The sequence below is a fragment of the Piliocolobus tephrosceles genome, chromosome 15 (genome assembly GCF_002776525.5).
Source record: "Piliocolobus tephrosceles isolate RC106 chromosome 15, ASM277652v3, whole genome shotgun sequence".
NCBI classification, from domain to species: domain Eukaryota; kingdom Metazoa; phylum Chordata; class Mammalia; order Primates; family Cercopithecidae; genus Piliocolobus; species Piliocolobus tephrosceles.
Genome location: NC_045448.1, coordinates 85740859 through 85766055, shown reverse-complemented (window position 1 = coordinate 85766055; position 25197 = coordinate 85740859). Strand labels below are relative to the sequence as shown.

The window sequence follows — 25197 nt, the reverse complement described above, 5'->3', positions numbered from 1 at the left end:
AAATCCAATAAATATATTAGGATCTTAGAAATTCTGGTTCATGTGGACTTTAAACCACCACACTTGCTGGGTATGCTTAGTTAAATAAATATTCATATTAGAAGTATAAGAGTAATTACCAAAAAATAAAAATAGAATTTCAAATCAGTAGAGGGGAAAATAAAGAGTGTGGATGATGCACCTGAAGAAGAAAGGAAGGAGAGGAGAAATAAAGGATAAAAAAGAAAGGAAGAAGAAAGAAGAAAAAAGGAAGCAAATAAAAAGCTGGCAAGAAAAATATGCCCAAAATAAAGATGACGAATGTAGTCCAAATAGATCAGAGTTTCTTAACTTTACTAATATTGACATTTTGGACGCTGTAGTTATTTGTTGTGGAAGGTTGTTCTGAGCACTGTAGGAGGTATAGTAGCATCTCTGGTCTCTACGCACTAGATGCCAGTAGCACCACCCCAGTTGTGGCAAACAAATGTCAAATGGAAATCTTCCCCAGTCAAGAAGAACTGAAATAAATCAATAACCATAATAAATATAATCAGATTGAAATTTGCCTGTTAAAAGAAAGACTTTCATGCTCCTCAAAACAACAACAAAATCCCAACTAAGATACGCCAAAACCATGATGATGACACACAAAAAATGGAAATGGAAAGTAAAGAATGTAGAAATATATAGAGTGGGGGTACTGACTAAGAGAGGCTTGCTGTAATAATATTTTGAGGTTTTAGGTCAGGATGGCTGACTAGATGCAGGTATTGTGTGCTGCCTCCATGGAGAAGAGCCAGAATAAGAAGCAGATACATTTCAAACAGGGCATCTAGGAGAGAATGCTTGGATTCATTAGAGAAGAGACATGAAGTACCAGAAGTACGTAAGGAGAGGGTTCATGTTAGCTTGCCCAGTCAGGAACTGACTGGGCTGGGAGATGGTCCTGGATGCAGGGAAAATCCCTGGAGCTCCAAAACAGGGTTTTATGCTCTTGGCTACAGGAGAAACCCTTGACCCACCAGGGCCTTGTGCCTGACATATGGAACTGCCTAAAGATTGTACAGATACATTGCTCTAGAAAGGGAACCCACACAGAATCCCACAGGAATCTGAGCCTGGCGCAGCCTCAGCTGGGTGCCATTTTGAGAACCCAGATCCTGGGGATTTACAGACACAGCTGTAGCCACTGTGCTGCTCCAGGGAGGGAGAAGGGAGAATGGGCACACTCATGCACCCCCTAGAGGGTACTTGCTGCCCTGTTAGGAGCTGCCGTTGAGACTGAGATAGGAGTGGACCACACTTCTCACAGCTTCCTGCTCATGCTGCTTGCCTGAATGGTGCCCTACCCTCTTTAGCCCCAGGCCCAAGGTTCCCTTTTGAGAGTTTAATGCTGGGCTGAGCTCCATGCAGTTTGGGCTGATGTGGCTGTAGCCTCTGCTTGACTAAGGAAGAGCAGGGAGACCAGGTCATCCTCCTCATATCTAGGACAATACTCACAGCTCTGTAGCAGGCTGCTGTGAGACAGTTGTGAATGAAACACACTCCCCACAGCTTCTTGATCATGCTGCCTGCCTGGGCAGTGACCCGCCCTCCCTGTTTTCAGGCCCAAGGCACCGCTTTGAGAATGTAGTGCTGAGCTGTGCTCCATCCTTGGCCTGAGTTTGGGCTGATGTGGCTGCTGCTGCCACCCAGCCAAGCAGGGAGAGGGGACCAAGGCTCTCCTACATATACCTAGGACAATGCCCAATGCCTTACTACGAGCTGCTGTGAGACCGAGACTTGAGTGGACCGCACTCCTCACAGCTTCTCGTCCAGGCTGCTTGCCTGAGAGGGACTCCACCCTCTCTAGGTGCAAGCCCATGGCTGGCACCATTTTGAGAAGTTAGAGCCATTGTTGGTGACCTGGCAGCGGTGGCCACAGCAAGCATGTTGGTCTTAGGTGAGATTGAAGTGGAAGGGAAGAAGGGTCCCCACAGGCAGAATTGAGCAGCGAGTGTGGAGAGTGCCCCAGTAGTAGGTAGTGGAATTACACTCTCTCCCATCACAAGACTGGAGTGGGAGGAGAGTTGGAGAAGCTGAGGTTTTTCCCAGAGGGCAAGACTTTCAGCCAGAGACAGCTTTGCAACCTAGAACTGGTCTGCATGGGTCACAATGGGCTGTCCCAGCCTGTTTCCTTGGTCAGTTGGGGAACAGCGCCCCACCAGCTCTGAGGAGTGGGAGGGAGGCAGACTCCACTCACCTGGAGATCTAACTCTTGATGCAGACTGTCCCTAAAGGAGGGGATAAAAGAAAATGTGAGTGCAGTGTCGGCCACTGAAGGTGGTACCACCAAAGCCTGGGAATGGACATGGAGAGGGGGGTCACACTTGCTCCGCTACTCTTCTTCTCCGTGTCCTGTCAAGGATTTGGAAGTGACTCTTCACATTGGGGTTTGGGGAATGAGGGTTGAAAGAGTCTGTGTGTTAAGCTTCTCCAGCAGCTCCACCCTACTGAGGGTGAATGTGCTCTGCGGAGGTGCTTTTTGTACTTTCTAGTGCTTCCACCCCTGCTTGTATCCATCAGTTCTTACTCTCAAGCACCATCTACTAGACTGCACCCTGGATTACACCACCAAATAAAATTACATTGCTACAACAAGCAACTTCTGAGAAAGCCACTGCATGAACCTATTTGCAACCAAGGAACCCGTACAGAGAGTTGGCACTCTGAAAGCACCTAGAAACGAAGCCAATTAATCACACACAATATACACCACAGTCATACCCTCAAAGGGAAAAAGAATAAACAAGAAGCCCCATCCAAATGATAGCAAATTAAAAAAAGAGAAGTATCAGTTCTCTCAGATAAGGAGTAACCAGTGCAGAACCCCAGCAATACAAAAAGCCAGAGTGTTTCATCACCTCCAAAGGATCCCACTAGCTCCCAAGCAATGAATCCTAACCAGAATGAAATGTCTGAAATGACAGATATAGAATTCAGAATATGATGCAAAGAAACTCCATGAGATCCAGGAAAAAGTTGAAATCCCACACAAAGAAGCCAGAAAAATGATCCAAGATATGAAAGACAACATAGCTATATTAAGAACAAACCAACAGAAGTTCTGGAATTGAAAAATTCACATCAGGAACTTCAAAATACAAATGGAAGCTTTAATAACAGAATAGACCAGGCAAAAGAAAGACTTTCAGAACTTGAAGATCAATCTGTCAAAATGACCCGGTCAGACAAAAGTGAAAAATAATTCAAAAAAAATGAACAAAGCCTTTGAGAAATATGGGATTATGTAAAGTAACCAAACCTATGACTTACTGGCATTCATGAGAGAGAAGTAGAGAGAGTAAGCAACTTGGGAAACATATTTGAGGATATAATTCAGGAAAATTTCCCCAATCTTGCTAGAGAGGTCGACATGCAAATACAAGAAATCCAGAGAACTCCTGTAAGATGCTACACAAGATGACCATTCCCAAGACAGACTTGGGGATGGATAGGAGGGATAGGACTAACCAAAGTCCACATGAAAGAAAGAACTTTAAAAGCACCTAGAAAAACGGGTCATGTTGCTTATAAAGGGAAACCTATCAGACTAACATCAGACTTTTCAGCACAAACCTTATAAGTCAGAAGAAATTGGGGGCCCATTTTTAGTATTCTTAAAGAAAATAAATGTCAGCCAAGAATTTCATATCCTGCCATGCTAAGCTTCATAAATGAAGGAGAAATAAAGTGTTTCCTAAACAAGTAATCACCAAGGGAATTTTCCACCACCAGACTGGCCCTACAATACATGCTTAAGGGAGTTCTAAATGTGGAAACGAAAGAATAATGCTTGCTACCATGAAAGCATATGTAAGCACATGGCCCACAGAACCCATACAGCAACTATACAATAAAGACTACAAAGTAACTAAGCTAACAGCATTATGATAGCAACAAAACCTCATATATCAATTTTAACTTTGAACATAAAGGGCCTAAATGCTCAACTTAACATACATAGAGTATCAAATTGAATGAAAAAACGAGACTCATTCTTCTTCTATCATCAAGAGACCCAATCTCACATGTTATGATACCTATAGGCTCAAAGTAAAGGGATGGAGAAAGATATGTCATGTAATGGAAAACAAAAGAAAGCAAGGGTTACAGTTTCTATATCAGAATTTAAACCAACAAAAATAAAAAAGGACAAAGAAGGGCATTAAATAATGATAAGGGGCTCAATTCAACAAACATCTTAAGTGTCCTAGATATATATGTATCCAACATTAGAGCACCCAGATTCATAAAACAAGCACACCTAGACTTAATGAAAGACTTTGGCAGTACACAACAATAATCATACAACACTGATAGCATTTGATGTATCGCTGAGGCAGAAAATTGACAAATTCTCTACATAAATTCAACATGACCATTTGGACCTAATAGATATCTACAGAATACTCTACCTAACAACCACAAGATACACATTCTTCTTATCTGCATACGGAACATACTCTAAAACTGACCACATGCTTGGTCATAAAGCAAGTCTCAATAAATAAAAAAAATCCAAATCATACCAAGCATCTTCTGAGACAACAGTGAAATAAAAATAGAAATCAATAGACAGAAGATCTCTCAAAACCATAAAATTACATGGAAACAACTAAACAAATTGCTCTCAATAACTTTTGGGTAAACAATGAAATCAAGGCAGAAGTAAAAAAGCTTTTTTGAAATAGATGAAAACAGACATGGAATGTATCAAAACCTCTGGGATGCAGCAAAGCAGTGTTAAAGGAAAGTTTATAGCACTAAAATACTACATCGAGAAGTTAGAAATGGCATTGTGAAGTTAGAAAGTTCTCTAATTAGCAAACTAATCTTGTACCTAAAGGAAATAGAAAAATAAGAACAAATGAAACCCAAAACTAGTAGAAGACCCATCAAAAAGTGGGCAAAGGATATGAACAGACATTTCTCAAAAGAAGACATGCATACAGCCAACAGACACATGAAAAAATGCTCATCATCACTGGCCATCAGAGAAATGCAAATCAAAACCACAATGAGATACCATCTCATACCAGTTAGAATGGCAATCATTAAAAAGACAGGAAACAACAGGTGCTGGAGAGGATGTGGAGAAGTAGGAACACTTTTACACTGTTGGTGGGATTGTAAACTAGTTCAACTATTATGGAAAACAGTATGGCGATTCCTTAAGGATCTAGAACCAGAAGTCCCATATGACCCAGCCATCCCACTACTGGGTATATACCCAAAGGATTATAAATCATGCCGCTATAAAGACACATGCACACGTATGTTTATTGCGGCACTATTCACAATAGCAAAGACGTGGAATCAACCCAAATGTCCATCTGTGACAGACTGGATTAAGAAAATGTGGCACAAATACACCATGGAATACTATGCAGCCATAAAAAAGGATGAGTTTGCGTCCTTTGTAGGGACATGGATGCAGCTGGAAACCATTCTCAGCAAACTATCGCAGGAACAGAAAACCAAACACCGCATGTTCTCACTCATAGGTGGGAACTGAATAATGAGATCACTTGGACTCGGGAAGGGGAACATCACACACCAGGGCCTATCACGGGGAGGGGGGAGGGGGGAGGGATTGCATTGGGAGTTATACCTGATGTAAATGACAAGTTGGTGGGTGCTGACGAGTTGATGGGTGCAGCACACCAACATGGCACAAGTATACATATGTAACAAACCTGCACGTTATGCACATGTACCCTCGAACTTAAAGTATAATAAAAAATAAAATAAAATACAGGATTAAAAAAAAAAAAACTAGCAGAAGAAATAACTATAATCAGAGCAGAAATGAACAAAATTGAGACCTCAAAAACCATACAAAGTATCAATGAAACAAAAAGTTGGTTTCTTGAAAGGATAAACAAGATTGATAGACCATAAGCTAGATTAACAAGGAAAAAAAGAGAGAAGATCCAAATAAGCATAATCAGAAATAACAAAAGTGACATCACGAATGATCCCCCAGAAATATAAAGGATCCTCAGAGGGTACTATGATGAGCATTTCTATGCACATGAACTAGAAAAATCTAGAGAAATGGATCAATTCCTGGAAACACACAACCTCCCAAGATTGAACCAGAAAAAACCAAAAATCCGGAACAGACTAATCATGAGTAATGAAATTCAATCAGGAATAAAAACCTACCAAAAAACCAACCAACAGAAAATAAAAAAGCCCTGGACAACCAAATTGTACCAGATGTACAAAGAAGAGCTGGTATCAATTCCACTGAAACTAATCCAAAAAATTGAGGAGGAGGGACTCCTCACTATCTCATTCTATGAAGCTAGCATCATCCTGATACAAATATCTGGCACAGACATAGAAAGAAAAGAAAACTAAAGGCCGATATCCCTGATGAAAATAGACTCAAAAATAGACTAAAAAATCTTCAACAAAATGCTAACAAACTGAATCCAGCAGCATTGAAAAAAGTTAATTCATCATAATCAAGTGAGCCTTATTCCTGGGATGCAAGGATGATTGATTCAACATATACAAATCAATAAATGTGATTCACATCATAAACAGGACTAAAAACAAAAACCATATGATCACCTCAATAGATGAGGAAAAGCATTTGATAAAATTCAACATCCCTTTATGATAAAAATCCTCAACAAACTAGGCATCAAAGGAACATACCTCAAAATAATGAGAGCCATCAATGACAAACGCACAGCCAAAAGCTGGAAGCATTCCCCCGTAAGAACTGGAAAAAAACATAGATGTCTACTCTCACCACTCCTATTCAACATAGTACTGGAAGTCTTAGCCAAAGCAATCAGGCAGGAGAAAGAAATTTATTCAAATAGGAAAAGAGGAAGTCAAATTATCTTTCTTCACTAACAATATGATTCTGTCCCTAGAGAATCCTAAGGATTTTTGTACATTCGTTTTATATCATAAGACTTTGTTGAAGTCATTTATCACGTTTAGGTGTCAAATCCTTAGGATAATAATGTTTAAGCTGAGAAACAAATAAAGAATGCAATCCCATTTAAAATAGCCACAAAAATATTGAGGAATACATCTAACCAAGGAAGTGAAAGATCTCTATAAGAGTAACTATAAAACACTGTCAAAAGAAAGGATGAAACAAACAAATGGAAAAACATCCTACACTTATGGGTTGGAAGAATCAACATTGTTAAAATGACTATGCTATCCAAAGCAATCTACATATTTAATGCTATTCCTATCAAATTACCAATGTCATTTTCCATAGAATTAGGAAACACTATTCTAAAATTCATAGGAAACAAAAAATGTGCCCAAATAGCCAAGGCAATCCTAGTAAAAAAGAACAAAGCCAGAGGCATCACATTATCCAACATGTAAATATACTACAAGACTACCGTAACTAAACTAACATGGTACTGGTACAAAAGTAAGACACAGGGACCGATGGAACAGAACAGAGACCCCTGAAACAAAGTCACACACCTACAACCAACTGATCTTTGACAAAGTGAACAAAAATAATGTGGAAAGAATATTCTATTCAATAAATAAGCTGGAAAAACTGGTTAACCATATGCAGAGGAATGAAACTGGACCCCTTACTTCTCACCATATACAAAAATTAACTCAAGGTTGAAGAAAAACCTCAAACTATGAAAATCCTAGAAGAAAACATAGGAAATACTCTTCTAGATATTGGCCTAGGCAAAGTATTTATGATGAAGAATCCAAAAGCAAATGCAACAAAATAAAAAATAGATAAATGGGATTTAAACTAAAGAGCTTCTGCATAGCAAAATAAAATATCAACTGAGTACAATGTAGAGAATGGGAGAATATATTTGCAAACTATGCATCCTACAAGGAACTAACATTTAGAATCTATAAATAAGTTAAACAAATCAATAAAAAGTAAATAAGCCCATTATAAAGTGGGCAAAGAACATGAATAGACACTTTTCTAAAGAAGACATAAAGCTGCCAACAAACATATGAAAAAGTACTCAACATGACTAATCATCAGAGAAATGCAAATCAAAACCACAATGAATTACCATCTTACACCAGTCAGAATGCGTATTATTAAAAAGTAAAAAAAAAAAAAGATTTTGGCAAGATTGTGGAGAAAAGAGAATGCTTACATTCTGCTGCTGAGAATATAAACTAGTTCAGCCTCTGTGAAAAGCAGTTTAGAAATTTCTCAAAAAGCCAAAAATAGAACTAACGTTTGACCTACAATCCCATTACTGGGTATATACCCAACGGAAAACAAATCATTCTACCAAAAGACACCTGCACTCATATGTTTATTGCAGCACTATTTACAACAACAAGACATGGAATCACCCTAGGTTCCCATCAACAGTGAACTGGACAAAGAAAATGTGGTACATATATACATGGAATACTATGCAACCATAGAAAGAATGACATTATGTCCTTTACAGCAACATGGATGCAGCTGGAGGCCATTGTCCTAAGTGAATTAACAAAGAAAATCCAAATACTGTATGGTCTCACTTATAAGTGGGAGCTAAACATTGGGTACACAAAGACATAAAAGAGGGAACAATAGACACTGAGGACTCCAAAAGAGGAGGTGGAGGGAGGCAGCAAGGGTTGAAAATCTGCTTATTGAGTTCTATGTTCACTACCTGGGCAATGAGATCATTAGAAGCCCAAACTTCCCCAGCATGCAATATACCCATGTAAGAAACCTGCACATGTACTCCCTGTTTAACAAATAAAAATAATACATTAAAAAGGAAATATATTTAAGGCAAAAAGCATTATTCAGAGTAAAGAGGGATATATTATTTAATAAAAAGGAATAATTACTAAGAACCTAACTCTAAACCTATTTTATATACTGGCATAGTTTCACAAAGTATAATGGGAAAAATTCCAAAATTACAAAGGGAAGTTGCCAATCATAGTGGTATACCTTAATATAGCTCTCTTAGAATCTGACAGATCCAGTATAAGAACGTTAGTAAGATAAATACCACAATTAGTAAGTTTGAGCTAAAGGTCACATATGGAGCCTTGCATTCAAGAAATGACATGCATGGAATATTTTATATAAACAAAACATGCACCAGGCTGCAAAGGAAGTGTATATAATTCCAAAGAGTCAATTTCATGAAAACCATGAGTATAATTTCCATAATGTAATTAAATTATAAACAAAAAAAGATGGTCCCCTAAATCCTTAAATGGCTTTGAACTAGTAAGTGTAGTTTTAGAATTGAAAGGGCTATATATTAAAACTTGTAGGGAAAAATTAATACAGAATATTATAATTCAGAGTAGTTGTTACCTCTGAGAAAGAGAAGTGAGAGAGAATAAGGGGATTCTGGGATGCTGGTACTGTTCTATTTCTTACTCTCAGTGATGGTTCATAAATAAATCTACACAGTTTGTGACAGTTAATCAAACTGTATAATTTTGATTTGTGCATCTTTCTAGATTTATGTTATCCTTCAATAAAAAGTAAAAAAAAAAAACCTATGGGATACAGCTAAAGCAATACACAAATGTATGTTTATATTCTCAAATGTATACATAAAATATGTGTGTGTATATATATAAAGTATAAATATTTCATGTTTACTTTATATGTGTGTGCGTGTATATATATACTTTATATATATATATATACACGCACACACATATAAAGTAAACATGAAATACTGAAAATTCATGGGCCAAGCATTCTACTCAAGAAATTGTGAAAACAAATAATTTACAGTTTCTTAGAAATGAAGGAAGTTCCTAGTGAAAAATATTGACATTGCAGAAGAGGTTAAAGAAAACATTAAGATTAGGATTCAAGATCCTGTTTATAAGCCTCTTCAGCAGGTTCTTTTTGTCACATTACCTAAGCGTATGGAAATAGGATGTGACAATATATTTTGGGTAAGTCCATGAAAAACTGGAAATGATTCTTCCAAGTCACAGCAAGCGAACCACGTAGCAGTAAGTAGCCAGGGAGCTTCAGGCTTAGGTGGGCGTTCCTATTTGAAGACAGAAAGAAAATGAATAACAATTCACAAAGGCAATCACAAAATATACTTTCACTTTGTCCAAGTGAAAAATCAAGCTCTAATAGTATGTTAAAATAACCGTTTTCCTAGGACAAGTAGTACAATATGGTGAAATAGAAACGGTGTTGAATCAATTCTAATTGTGGACCTTTACACAGAAGTACAGCTGCTAAAAACTTTTCAGATTGACATTTACAGAAAACAAAGTTGATCAATTAAATCTGCTACTTTCAGCCTGTTTTCCAGCACCCCACACCAATCTTTCCCCATTCGCCAAATATTCCTATGGTTAATAATTTTTCTCTAGAGAACGAGTCTCCAAATCAGATTACCAGATGTTCTCACCCCTAGGAGACAGAGAAGGCTGAGTATGGAGCAGTATCAGTAGCAAGACAAATGGCAACCTTATTCCAGCTCTGGTAAGTGTTTGTCTAATTATTTTAGATATTCTCAGAAACTTCTCGGAGAAGTGTTATGACATTTGGCAATATTCCATGAAGCACTTACATGTGGGTAAACGGTTTTAAAAGAGACAGAGAAATAACTGTGATTGTAAGACTGAAACTAGTTCTTCAAAATTTCCTGAATATTTGCCCAAAGTTCCTTACTACATTTAAAAGCAGGTTTATTGAGATACAATTCACATACTAAGCAATTCACCCATTTGAAGCATATAATCTAATGATTTCAGTATATTCACAGATGTGTACACCCACCATCACAATTTAGAACATTTAATTTCTTCAAAAAGATACTGTGTGCCCATTAGCCATTACTCCCCATTAATCCCATCCCTTGAGCCCTAAGCAACTGCTAAACTACTTACTGTATCTATATATTTGCCTATTATGGACACTTCATGTAAATCAAATTATATAATATGTGGGCTTTTGTGACAGACTTCTTAGCTTAGTGTTTTCAAGTTCCATCCATGTTGTAGCACATTATCAGTACTTCATTCCTTCTTATGGTTGAATAATATTCCATTGTATAAATATACCACATTTTATTTACATATCAATTGATGGACATTTGGGCTATTGGACATTTGGACATTTCCACCTTTTGACTAGTATAAACAATGCTGTTATGAATATTCGTGTCCAACTTTTTGTGCAGACATATGTCTAACCAGTAAGTATAATGGAAGTATTCCAAAAACTGAAAAAACCCCAAATCTGAAATGCTTCTGGGCCCAGGCATCTTGAATTAAGGAATACTCAACCTGTAATGCACTGTAGCAACTCTGAGCATGCACCCTTTCCCCAAAGGCTTCTTATTGTTACTTGCTTATTTGTTTAATAACTGACTGGATTATTTTAGTGGAGTCTCCCCACAACCCCTGCACAACATTAAGCCTCTAATGTTGCTCCTCAAGGGGTGCAGCCTTGGGAATGCCCACAGTTACCCTGGGATGTTCATAGCTTTTTCAGGGCTCTTTTTGATAGTTTCTTTCCTTGACTGCATCTAGCTGTTAAGCACCACTAATTGTGGGCTGATTGCTCTAATGTTCTTAACAATGCTCTTGGTGACATAAATTTCTCCTCAGACTAAAACATTCAAATTTGGGCCCCTTTGAAGGAGTTGCTAAGGTCAGTGTTTGGGTTTTCTTCTGGTCTTTGGCAGGCTTCAGTGCCTTCTCCTAATCTCTGGCAAACCAGCTGGCTTATAGCGTTGTCTCTCTGTCCGGTAATTCCATCAGTTTCCTTTCAATTGCCTTTCACTACAACCTTCATTGTTTCAGAGAGCATCATTAGGCTTAAACTTTTCCATACTGTGTTGGAAATGAAGTCAGTTACTCTGTGAGGAGATAAGGAACTATCTGTTTTATGGGTTGCTTCTCCCATTCAGGCAAAGTCTCCAAGCCAGGGGCACGACAATGTTGCACTTTTCGCAGAGGCATATTCCAGGAGCTGAGTACGCCATGGATGGGAAGACAGTAGCCTCAGGTCTCCTCAGCTGGCTTCTGCCATTGATGAACTACTATCTTAGGAGCTGGGACAACCGTGATGCTGCACCAAACATGAAGCCTCAGTCTCCCCAGTGGGGGCTGGGGGGAAGAAGGCAGCCCCACCTTTTGGCTGCACTCAACTGGAACTTAGCTTCAGCAGTAGGTAGCTGTGGGCAGGATGAGAAATGCTGATGTCCTGTTTTTCTCAGGAATACGGCCCTTTAACTGGCAGTGGGGAGTAGGCAGGAGCCCTGTGCTCTTAGCTGCCTCAGTCTGGAGTGTAGTTCCTATCTCACTAAGCTGGGAGCAGGAAGGGAGGCAGTGGGTCTAGGTTCAAAGACCACAGACTCTTGCTGTCCTTACTGAGCCTCTAATAAATTATCTCAAATAAATGTTTATTCATTTGCTGTATGTGCCTGGGACCATTTCCAGATACTTTAAATGATCCTTACATAATTTTCAACAGTTTTGCTGGGGAGCAGGTATGTGAAGATCCTCACACTGTCATGCTGGAAGTGGCATTTCCCTGTGTTACATCTTGATCCTAGATAAACCCCTCAAAGACTCTTAGATTAGTTAATGTTCACAGGCATTTACAAATATCTAATGCAGAATTCTGAGTGGTTTTGCTATATTTTGATCTCTAATAATAATGTGTAAAACAAATCACTGGTCTCTGCGCAAATTTTAATGAATTTTCCAGGAAATAGATATCATGTAAAGTTTTCTGGTTATGCTATTATTACATGCTAGCATCATTTTTTGGATTCCTAGCATTAAGAGAAAATGCTTTAAAAAATGTTTGTCTAACCCATGGTCCACGGGCCACATGCAGCCTAGGACGGTTTTGAATGTGGACCAATACGAATTCGTAAACTTTCTTAAAACCTTACGAGATTTTTTTCTTTTGCGATTTTTTTAAAAGTTCATCAGCTATCATTAGTGTTAGTGTATTTTATGTGTGGCCCCAGACAATTCTTCTTCCAATGTGGCCCAAGGAAGTCAAAAGACTGGACACCCCTGTTTAAAATATCATCGTTTAAAAACATTAGTTGTACAGACTGAATATAACCAATGAGAATAGCCTGGAGACCTCAATTTGCAGAAATCCATTTACCTTGTCCACATGTAATAGAAACCTGCAGATGCTTGAGGCTTTGTGTATTGGTTCCAGTTGTTTCTATTTGTCCCTAAATTCTAACTGTTGTGGTTCAATCCTGGAAATGCCTACTTCTGCTCACACCAGCCAGTCTCCAGCTGCAGACCACAGCATCTCCCCCTGCCTTTTGTTGTTGCGACCTTCTAGAAATCTATGTTTTGCTCATCTGGATTTTCTTTATCTAGTGCATCCAGTCAACTCCAGATTCCACGGGGCATGTATCTCCTTCCTCTCTCTCCTCCCATCCTGGACACTCATCTTTCATTCTTTCTAGGTCTCTTCCAGAGCCCTTTTGTTGTACCATCTCCTTGCATAATGACACAATCTTGTCTTAGGTGTTTGGAACTCAGTGCACATTTTTCCATAAAAGTTTTATGTATGGAAGTTGGCTTCCAAGGTTATTCCAGAAAATCTAATTTAGATCCTAATGAATGTAGCAAAAAACAATGTAGCACTTACGATAAAAATAGAAAATACTAGTGTCAAAATGTCAAATGAAGTGACCATATAAAATATGCCCCCAAATACATTTCTAAAAATAATTATTAGTCAAGAATCCTTCCAATTTCCTTATGTCTACCATAAGGAAAAAGACAGTTTAATTAAAAATAATTCAGAGAAGTTTCTGCCTATGGTAATTTTAAGTTTTGAGTTTGATGGTATTTAAAACATATTTTAAACTTTTCAAAATATGCTGTTCATGAGAAGTAGGTGGTGTTGGAATGGACATGGGCTTTAGGAGCTCAGACACAGGTTTGAATCAGACTGTGTCATGCACTAGTGTGATTTTGGAAAGCTCTTTAACTTCTTTGAGTCTCTGTGTGAGAAAACTGTAAGAAGAGCTGTTGACAAGGCTGCAGTGAGGAAGGAAGGGCGAAAGCACACAGGGCAGGGCCTGGCTGAGTGGCTAATAGTCAGCAGTAGAGTGAACTGGCTAAGAGGGCAGGCTTTATAGACTGCAAGTGTTCAAATCCTGGTTCCAGGTCCTATTAAGTGTGTGATCAGGACAAGTTACTTAACCTTCCTGTGCCTAACTATCTTATCATAGACTACAGATACAAATTAGGAAATTACCTAAGAAGAATACTGAGAGGAATAAGGGAATTGATATACATAAAACACATAGAAAGCTCTCTGTGAATATGAACTGTGATTACAAGGATAAGACACACTAAGAGAGGAGTCACAGAATATGTGTGTATGCAAGATGGATGGGGGTCAGGGAGGAAGGAACATCTGGTGGAGACGTCTTGTCTGGACTTGTTCTGGGAGCATGGGGTGCTGCGAGTCAAATAAAAGCATCAGGTTCAACCTCCTAGTGATACACTGGGGTTCAAATACTGGCAAACAGGTGCAGATGTCAGGTCTGCAGGGGCCAAGGACAGGACTTGAGACTTGCAGAGTTGGACAGAGCCAAGAATTTAGAGTGGAGAAGGGACCAAATTGTAGGCAAGGTTTAGGGGCTCACCTCTGTGGGCCACTAGCTTTGTGGTACGTGTGTGGGTTAGGCCAGTTTAAGGGACTGGAGCAAGCAGGACAAGCAGATGAACACGAAGAAGGGAACTGCAGCAGAACTCGTTTTACAGTATTACAGAAGGTGACAATCAAGTCATTTTGTCACTTCCCATGCTTTATAATGAGATGTATCTCCAGGCAAGAGAGGGTCATGGTTTTTTAAAAAAACTATTGCTAAGTCTGTGAATTGCAACTTTTACTGGATTTTAACTCTACATTTGTAAGAGGGTCAGCTTTTCAAAACATGTTCACTTCTATTAGCTCATTGGTTACTCCCAACATTCCTTTTCTATAGGTGAGGATAGTGCTCCATACAGAGGCTAAATGATACATTATACAGTTAGTTGGAGGCAGAGCTGAGTTATAACATGTGCCTCCTGACCTCAATTCCCCTCCACTGGGCCACACAGCCAAATGTATGGCCTTCAGCAACCAGAGTCACCACCGAGCACTGGTAGGTGCTTGTGGGCTCTATCTAGAATAACGATCATAGTATTATTCTGTTTTCATGCTGCTGATGAAGACATAGCTGAGAATGGGTAATTTATAAGGAAAAAGAGGTTTAATTGACTCACAGTTCCATGTGACTAGGGATGACTCACAATCATGGCAGAAGGTAAAAGGCACATCTTACACGGCAGCAGGCGAGAGAGAATGAAAACAAAGCGAAAGGGGATTCCCCTTATAAAACCATCAGGTCTCATGAGACTTATTCACTACCACTAGAACAGTATGGGGAAACTGCCCCCCTGATTCAGTTATCTCCCACCAGGTCCATCCTATAGCACATGGGAATTATGGTAGCTACAATTCAAAATGAGATTTGGGTGGGGACACAGCCAGACCATATGAATCATCATCTAAATGGGAATCAGGTACCTTTTCCAATCCTGCAGAACCTCGGAGAAAGAAATTCCATTCAGCATCAGTTAGGGTTCCTTGCTGACGCATCATCTCAACACAGAGCATAAAGCTGTAGATGAGTTTATGTTGTTCAAAAAGTCCTCTTGAAACGTTGACATAAGCAGTTAGGAGAGTTTGTTCTAGTAGTATGTCCAGGCGCTGTTGTAGATTTTCCGTCTTTACAGAAGTTTCAATGGTGGTATTGAACAACTGTGTGAAAGAGCGCTCTATCAATGTCTCTGATTTAATTCATTCTCTGTAGAGAAGAAAAAATCTCTGTCTCCCTTGTTTGCATTCGGTGAGTAAACGGCAGCATGGGAGATGAATACAGTAAGTCCTCAATGTGGCCGATAGGTTCTTGGAAACTGAGACTTTAAGTGAAATTATGCACAGCAGGTCTTTGAATTATGAACAATCTTGCATTCAAAGTCATTTTGCTATTACACTGATGAGACCAAAAAAATTGGTTTCATTATATGTCATTTTGCTTAACAAAGTCACAGTTTCCAAGAACCTATCCCCAACATTAAGTGAGGACTTACTGTACTATGAAAAAGTCTAGAATTCATCCCAAAGTGATATATGATATTTGTTTTCTACACTCCCCTTTCTCTCCTATTTTTAAGAAATGGACTAATGCCAAGTTCTTGACAATATTCAAAAGCATCATCTTGATGTGAGACATGAAACTTTGGAAAATGGAGGTGAGCTGGCAGGACCAGTTTTTTTAAACATCTTCAACCCAGATTTGATAAACCCTGTATTTTGGGGTGAGAGATGTAAGAGCAAGGTAAGCTCATGCTTATTTCTTAGCACTTCCCCAAGATAATTCTTAGGGTGTAGAAATAATGTGCTAGAATTTTCCTTGAAATTTAAGAGAAACTGATTTTGGTGATTTTAAAGGAGATTTCTACCCTGTTTCCTACCTGTAAGTTTTGAAAGGAGAATCACTACTGCAAAGGTGCCCCATATTATAAAGATACTGGTAAGGCAGTAGAGATGGTGGCATTGAGGGATGAGGCCTGATGTAGTCCTACCCATTTTCTGCAACTTCTAAGTGGAGTGGAAGGAAGATCAAAAATTTTTAAAGGTCCCAAGCTGTGTGAGGAAGCTGAGCAGAACCTGAATGTGTGGCCTTCCATGGAAGTCATGGAGCAAGGAGGGATCTTGCAGCAGAGACTCAGGGAAGTCCCATCAGGGCCCCGAGCAGCATGTGTTTGTGGTCTCAGGATCCACAGCCTGAGGGGTAAAGTGGGAAGTGAGGTAGTACCTGCCCAATCCCTGGGATCAAGATATATGTTCATGGTGAGGGCAGACCGATCAAAACAGGCTGGCAGCTAGAAGCCCGCTAAGGACCAAAGCAGATCAGGGTCAAGACGTGTCCTCTACTTCTTCCTAGAAATAACTGTGCTGAGGCTGTGCAGGCCTCTCCTACCCACCTCTTCTACTAATAGGATGGAGCACAAAGGGAAAGGGCCTGATTGTGTCAGTCTCCTCACCAAAATAGGTCTCAATTCCCCTATGTTAAAAGGGCTTAGAGGAAGCCTACAATTATTATAGGGAATTGGGAAAGTCCTTGTTGATTCTCCTGAAAGTTTGGTTGACAAGGGTAATAGAGTGTTGTTTTAACACACTCAGGAGAAAAGAGGACTCAGCCCTCTTTAACAACCTGGCAAGAAGCATAGAGGTTAAAGCCCAGTGAATATGTGATAAATATGGTACCAAAATACAACTGGTAAATCTCAAAATTCTCTAAAGAATTTCACTGTGAAATGGGTTTGGTAGAGGGTATCCTGGCCAAGACTGTCATCTACAAATATGTTTTGGATTTCTGGTTTCCCTTCTAATCTGTAGAACTCCAGAGCTTTGATGATTCATCCTGTATTGCTTTTACTTTCAGCCCAAGATATTCTAGGGCCTTTTCACTTTTATTTCTTGAAGGAGATTTTAAAACCTTGAAGAGCATAAATTCCAAAACACCCAGGATAAGAAAAGTATTATCAAAAAGTCATTTCGGTGGCATTACAGGATTTGGTAATCCTTATTTTGCTTGGGTTAATACCTGTCAATTAAAGGAAGGGAGCAGAGATGTGAGAACCCAAACCCTTGCCTCTAGGAATTGAGGTTTGAACCCAGCACAGGTGGCTTTTAAAGGCTGCTAAAATGAACATCTTGTTGAAAGACAGCCCAGGCCTATCTAAACAACTTGACTCCCATTTCTTTCAATTCCTCATTTCCATTCTCTCCTGGAAACAGAAATTGTTCCTGGACCTCCAACCATTATCAAGGGTACTAAATAAGACCTCTAGAGAAACAAACAGCCACCATGCCTGGCTAATTTTTGTAGTTTTAGTAGAGATGGGATTTCCCCATGTTGTCCAGGGTAACTCCTGACCTCAGGTGCTCAGGTGATCCACCCACCTCGGCCTCCCAAAGTGCTGGGATTACAGGTGTGAGCCACCATGCCTGATTGGAACCACTCTTGAACCATGTGTGCACCTGGGAGATTCTACCTGATAACTAGACTTATGGCTTGTGTGAGGCAAGAAGTAATTCAATGGTGTAATGGAGGCCAAAGAGATGACTTTCATTAACAACAAGAACACACTTACCTGTTTAAAATACTTTAATGAATACTGGTACATAGGATCTATTTCTGAGAGGCTTGCAATGACAAAGTAAATTACAGAGCCTTGAGTGGCCACTGGACGATACTTCTCACGAGCCACATTGATCATTTGCTCAGTGGACTCTGCTTCTTCCAGCCTGGTTTTAATGGCACCCGAAGTGATCTGAATAAACATACAATAACAAATTCTTAGGGATCTGTTCCAGAAAAATAGTGGGACATCTGGAATGTATCCAGTTAGGTCTAGGGAAGAAACAAGGATAGAATGAGTTGGTGATTATAGTAAGGGGTCCCCAGGTGGAATGACTGAGTCTCAGAGTTCATTGACCTTCTGAATAAGCTGACCTTTCTTCCTTCCAGAGTTAGGAATGGCATAGGGCAGCAAGCAATACAAGTAGCTTTGAAAACATAGAAGGAGCACATCTCTGAGACTCAATCTGAGTTACTCCTGCAATGCAAACACTATTGTAGCACTCTGAATTGCTCCCGAACTTCTTTGTGAGCAGTCCAGGGTTCGCACAATGAATGAAGGAATGAAAGGAGAAGGGATACCCAGGAAAATGCCCGAAAGAAGGGACTAGAGAGTGGCTTGGAGGCAGTGAGTGGTACCACATCCCTCCCTGGAATAACAAGGGTGACTAATATTCTTGTTCTTTACCTAGTATTCCCAGGTATACACATATGGGATAGAAGCTGTTGTTTGTGGAGGATTATAACCCTAAGTGAGTTAGAGATGCTTTCAAAGTCTTTTGGTTTTCTGCATTTTGGGTTTGTGGGTCTGGGGAGCCCTCTGCCCAATGGACCTTCAAGATTCCCTTCTCTGTGTCTCTCAGTCTCTCTCTTTCTACTGCTGTCTGTCCCTGTCTCCCCTCCCTTCCCCCATTGTTTTTCAGAGGTGGATATCCTTAGGTTGGGAGATCCTTTTGTCTCTAGAAAGTCAAAGGGTCTAGAGCAGGGACCATGAAAAATCATCAAGGGAACTGACTGCTCAGTATTTGCTCCATCAAAGCTAAAAGGAATCATCAAGTTCCTGTATAGACCAGAGCTTTTCAATGGAAATAGAATGTGAGCCACATAATCATACATTTTCTAAATTTGTTAAAAATAAAAAATAAGTGACATTAATTTTAATAATATATTTTTAATATACCCCAAATATTTTATCAACATATAATCCACGTGAAAGTTACTGAGATATTTTGTTTCTTTGGAATCTGTTGAAATCTGTTGTGTATTTTATACTACCAACACATCTGAATTCAGGTTAGCCATATTTGAAGTGCTCAATGGCCACCTATGGCTAGTGGCTACCTACCATAATAAAGAGTATAAGTCTAGACTGTTTACCCCAGCCCACCAGGAAAGGGAGGGGAAGGATTCAGTGCAGACACTGTTTCCAGGAATCAGAAGGTTCAAACTCTCCCTGTAATATCCCCTTAGGGAGCTGAAGGGGAAATAAAGGGCAGAGTTGAGTAGGAAACCCCTATCTTAATATGGGACTCAATTAAGCTTTCAAATCCAAGTAGAAAAAAAAAGTTGATATGGGAGCAGCTGGTGGATCATGCAGGCCCACTAACAAATAATTTTTTATGTCAGCACAAGGCACTGATAATGTAGAACCCAGGGCTAAAGAGAAGGAAAGTGGATCGTTTTCTTTTCTTTGCCAAAGAATATTAGAATACTATATGCCTCTGTTGAGTTTGGCAACTACTCGTAGACATTATGCCCTACAGACTTGAGGTTTCAGCCATGTTGAGAGAATATAAGACATATTTTTATGTAAGGATTCTGAGAGTTGAGAGGCATATAAACTGTAGCCAAGAAGTGGCAGGAAATGCAGCCAAGGATCAGTTTGATCCCTGCTCTATAGAAAGGATGACTCCAAGGCAGCTTCTTGCAAAACAAATAAACCAGCTTATAGATAAAGATGGCAGTCATCGCATGTGTATCTACCTTTACTTCCTACTGAAGTTACATTAAAATTGTAGGAAAAGGCTTAAAAATGCAGAGTAAACCCATAAAGATAGGAAGAATGGGAGAGGAAATATCAATGAATTTTGGGAGCTTGAAAGCAGACAGAAGGGTGGCAATGACTTAGCACACCCATAAAAATGGATTCCTACACTGGCAAAAGTGGATAGCCATGAACTCACCCAATTTATAAAACAGAATCCTCCTTAAAGGCTTAAGAATTAGTGCAAGAAGCACTCTTGGAAGTGGGAAGGGCTTAAAATAAGAATTGGTGGTAGGACTCCCTAGGTCATCTTCCTATGCCACCCACGGCCAGGGGTTTGTCCCTTTCTCATCCTGGCAGAAAAAATAGAAATTTCCTTTGGAGAAAGTAAAACAGGGATTTTTGATGGAAGGAAGGAACTAAAACAGAGTGACTGGGTGACTGTATGCACACTGGATGCTGAGACCCTAGCCCTTCTCCTCTCAGACCCCAAATACTTATAGCCAGATCTTCACCCTTAGACAATGTTAACATTTAATGTTCAGCTATAATCAGGATATAACTATAGTGGGAGGCCAGAGGATGGGAAGGTGTGTGTGTGTGTGTGTGTGTGTGTGTGTGTGTGTGTGTGTGTGTTAGGGGTACAGATAACAGTTAAGATGCAAAATGAAAGTAGCTCCCTTGGCCGGCAGAGTGATTCATTCCTGTAATTCCAACACTTTGGGAGGCCAAGGCAGGGGGATTACTTGAGGCTAGGAGTTTAAGACTAGCCTGGGCAACATAGTGAGACACTGTCTCTACAAAAAATAAAAAATAAAAAAGTGAAAAATTAGTTGGGCATGGTGTTGTGCATTTGTGGTCCCAGATATTCAGGAGGCTGATGGAGGAGGATGGGTTGAGCCCAGGAGATAAAGGCTGAAGTGAGTCATGATCATGCCACTGCACTCCAGCCTGGGTGACAGAGCGACACCCTGTCTCAAAACAAAACAAAATAAAAAACAAAAAACAAAAAATCAAGAAAGCTGCCTGTGTGAAGGGAGGCATGGGTGGCTGGTGGGAAGAGAAGGCAGGGAATGCTATTTTTCATAATAAGCCTTGTAGAAATATTTCATTCTTTAAAGAGTTGGCATGTAAAACTTTGCTAAAAATAAAAACAAGTGGGTTAACAGACAACTGCCAGAAATAAAAATCCCAAGGAAGAATAAACGAGAGGAGGATAAAGAGACCTATGAACAGAAAAGCAAAAGGAGAGAGGAAGAAAACAAATTACTTGCTTATTACTGTTTTAATACTGCAATCTCAAGGGACTGTACAATACAAAGCAGTCAACCAGTTTTGATGTCAACAAAAGCAAAAAAGATAACCTATGTGCTTCTGGCTTAATAAAGTCAAGGGGATTTTTTTAGTAAATTATTTTGTTTCTCACAAGTGGATGAAAATCATTTTGTAAGCTGTGTTCTTAGTATACACTCCTTAAATGATGGTTTGAATCTGAGAAATAATTTACTGAAGAATTTTAAGTTTAAGGTAAAACTTCATCTTACTATCAACACGTTTTTGTTGAGTACCAATTGTGTGCAACCACCATGTGTAATCCTTGCAGAAGGAATATCAAAATGAACTATTCACAGATTCCCACTGCATGGAACTGAACAACCCAACAGAAGAGATAAGCCATGTAATTGAGTAACTGTGACATAGGATAAACAGTGACAAGTGCTGTAGTAGAGATTCAGATAAGACACTATAGAAGTTCTGAGGAGGAGGAAGTTATTTCCAACTGGGAATATCAGAGAGAGGCTTCCTGCAGGTGATGGCATTCATATGAAAGTTTGTTGTGTTTGTTCCTTTCAATTTATATCCTGTCCCAGTTCTTTACATTATGTGTTTTATTTAAGAAATGCAGACAAGACAAGAGGAGTGGTAGTCTACAGTTTCTCCAAGTTTCTGTGGTTGGCAAGGAGCTCTGACAGGCAGGCATCCGTCTGTGTGTCCATGGAAGCCCAGTGTGGCCCCTGTCTTGCTTTAAAAGCCCTTACAGGACCCTCAAAGGCTGTTATAACTTTTGAAGTAACACACTTTCCATAAATACTAAAAATATTTCACTTGCCTTTGAATCCTGCAGTGTGTCAATAAGTTCTTCATTGTCCAAAATATTTCCTTCAGAGGTAAAGAGCATTCTCAGGATTTTCTGTTCAATAGTTTTCAACTGGTTTTTATCAGTGTTGATCCTCACGATGAGCTTGCTTCTTTGTTCTTCCAACTTGGGTTTTTCAAGTCGCACCACATCACTAAAACCAAAGTTTAGATACCTAAATTATGTCTCTGCCAGTGCCTCAAAGTTGCTTCTATTTTTCTTTCTCTGTTTGTAATTGTTCTTATTCTTAATACTATTTAGCTGAGCATTAATGCTGATGGCCGAATCTGAATGCACACCATGTCTCTTTTGCTGGGTTTACACAGAAGCTTCTGACTCAACTACATGTCAATTCTGATCCTTTATCTTGTATTTTAGAGATGCACACTGCTGAAGTTTCCATACCTTCTGTTCATCTCTTAGGAAGACCTGCTTAATACTTGATCTCTCTAATCATTCAATTTCTATCTCTAACATTTGCTTGTGCTAAGAAGAAAACGGTGCCTGGAATATTTATGATGCCTTGAATATTCTTTCTGTACCAACATGGGAGATTCTGAAATCACATCACCTCCATGAAATGATTTTTGATTGCATATGAAAAAGGAGCCTTACCTCCAGCTTCACCCTTGTATAAACATGTGAGTTTATATCTCCCTTCACCTGTTCGTTCACAATTTGCTCCCAGTCTCCATTTGCAAGAGTTAATCTTTATTAAGCACTACTCAATGCAATGCACCCTGCCAAGAGTTTTATGTGGATTATCTATTAATCCTTTGAATGCCCCCATAAGGTGGGCACTGTGGTTATCACCCCCAGCTTGCAGATGAGCAAACAGACTCTAGTGGGTCACTTCCGGAGATCACATGGCTATGAGAAGCTGGGCTTGTGCCTGGGTCTGCTGGCTCCAGCATGCACTGTTACTAGTATGCTGCCTCAAGTAACAACCCATTATTTACTTGTTATGTACATGCAGAATTCAGACACCTTGAAATTATTATATAAAGAATATTAAAAATCAGAACCTCAAATTCAATTGTTTAAATAAGTTTTTCAGAAGACAGTAGTTTAAGGAATATTTTAAGATAAAAGTGAGCTCAGGAAACAGTTTGAGAGAAACATTAATCAAATTAGTCAAGTTAAGAATCAAAAAAGCCTGCCAAAAGTCTGCGAGGTGAGTTAGAGTTTCTGGAAATAGAAAGGAAGACAGAAGGAGGTGGACAGTCTGGGTGGCTGAATGGAATTCCTTGAAGTTGAAAAATGGCCTTGTGCTGCCTCAGAAGGACTAAGGCATTGTGGTTGGCATTCTCCAGGAGGCAGGGAGGTGAACTGTGGTGTTCAAAATTGAGAGGATCTGAGGAAAACTGCAATGAGCAATTGAGCACGATGAGTATCACTGCCTGTTCAGGATCTCAGCAGAGCAGAGGGCAACTGAAATAGGTGACGGCCTGTCAGAACACAGGCAGACCCAGCTCCATCCTCACCCTGGCTGAGGGCTGTTAGCTTTCCTTTGCAATACCATAAATCTAGGAAAAATAGCAGGGAGATACTGCACACCATGACTGAGTCCCAGCATTTTCTGTGTTCTTATCAGGGCACTTTTCCTTCTTGTCCCAGGCAGCCTAACATGCAGGGAGCTTAGTGACACAGCTGAGCTTAACTATGCACAGGAATAAACTGGTATGCAAAATGTTCAGCCAAGTCCTTACAATGTATTCATAAAATAAGGTGAAATAACCTTTAATTGGAAAGAAGTTATCCTAGTGGAAGGTAAGCAAGTTAGCAGCTAGCAGAATAATTCCTAAAACAAGCTAGAGAAATAAGACTCAAGCTCATTAGTGACAACATGGGTAAGTCAGGATGATCTTGACTTGAATATAAGGGATAATTCTTTTGAACATGGGTCTAAATTATGTTTCTTTATAGTGAATAAAAATACATATGTATGTATTCCTATATACATACATATGTGTATATATCTGTTGGTTAAATATATATTAAATATAAAATTAATTTTGAATCAACATCAATTCAAAATTAATTAAAAAATTTGTTTCCTGAACCTCTTGGCTAATTCTGATGATTAATATTAACAACTCATAATCCAGTATTTGGGAAATAGGGATCTAATCATATACAGAATATACTAAGAATACATATATACACACACACATATATTTGAAGTAGACAGTTAAATACACTAAGAAACCACCTAAAGACCAGTGCAGCTGGAACAAATATGCTTGAAGAAGATGCTTTTTCACAGGTATGGACCACTGCATTTCTAGGAACAACAGAAAGACTGACTTCGTTCACTTGCCCAAGATGGAAATCCTAGTGAAGGGAAGAGGCAGGGCTGGGCTGCCAGCCTGGTTCAAACAGTGGGGGTGGGGAATTAAGGGTCTATCCTTGACATCCTTGAGAAGATGGCAGACAAGATCAGCTGTCTGAGCAGCTACAGAAATGGTAAAGAACTTGGCCACTTACTTGTGTGTTTTTTGATTAAGGTTTCATGTGTAGCATTTTCACACAGCAGAAAATTTTCTTTGTCAATATTTCTTTTTTTTTTTTTTTTTGAGACAGAGTCTGGCTCTGTCGCCCAGGCTGGAGTGCAGTGGCCAGATCTCAGCTCACTGCAAGCTCCGCCTCCCGGGTTTACGCCATTCTCCTGCCTCAGCCTCCCAAGTAGCTGGGACTACAGGTGCCCGCCACGACGCCCGGCTAGTTTTTTGTATTTTTTTTAGTAGAGACGGGGTTTCAACGTGTTAGCCAGGATGGTCTCGATCTCCTGACCTCGTGATCCGCCCATCTCGGCCTCCCAAAGTTCTGGGATTACAGGCTTGAGCCACCGCGCCTGGCCTTTTGTCAATATTTCTAAACAAAATATTTAG

The 25197-nt window shown here is 39.6% G+C and overlaps 1 protein-coding gene across 1 annotated transcript in view; it reads right to left on the bottom strand.

Moving 5' to 3' along the window:
• Window positions 1-25197, bottom strand: part of LOC111551107 (dynein heavy chain 6, axonemal) — a 140374-nt gene that overhangs the window by 76212 nt on the left and 38965 nt on the right. The window contains exons 19-22 of the mRNA XM_026456435.1: window positions 22280-22460; window positions 18199-18378; window positions 15563-15796; window positions 9893-10028 (exon numbers count right to left, since the gene is read on the bottom strand). Of these exons, the coding sequence (XP_026312220.1) occupies window positions 9893-10028; window positions 15563-15796; window positions 18199-18378; window positions 22280-22460 (731 nt within the window). The remainder of the gene's footprint in view (window positions 1-9892; window positions 10029-15562; window positions 15797-18198; window positions 18379-22279; window positions 22461-25197) is intronic.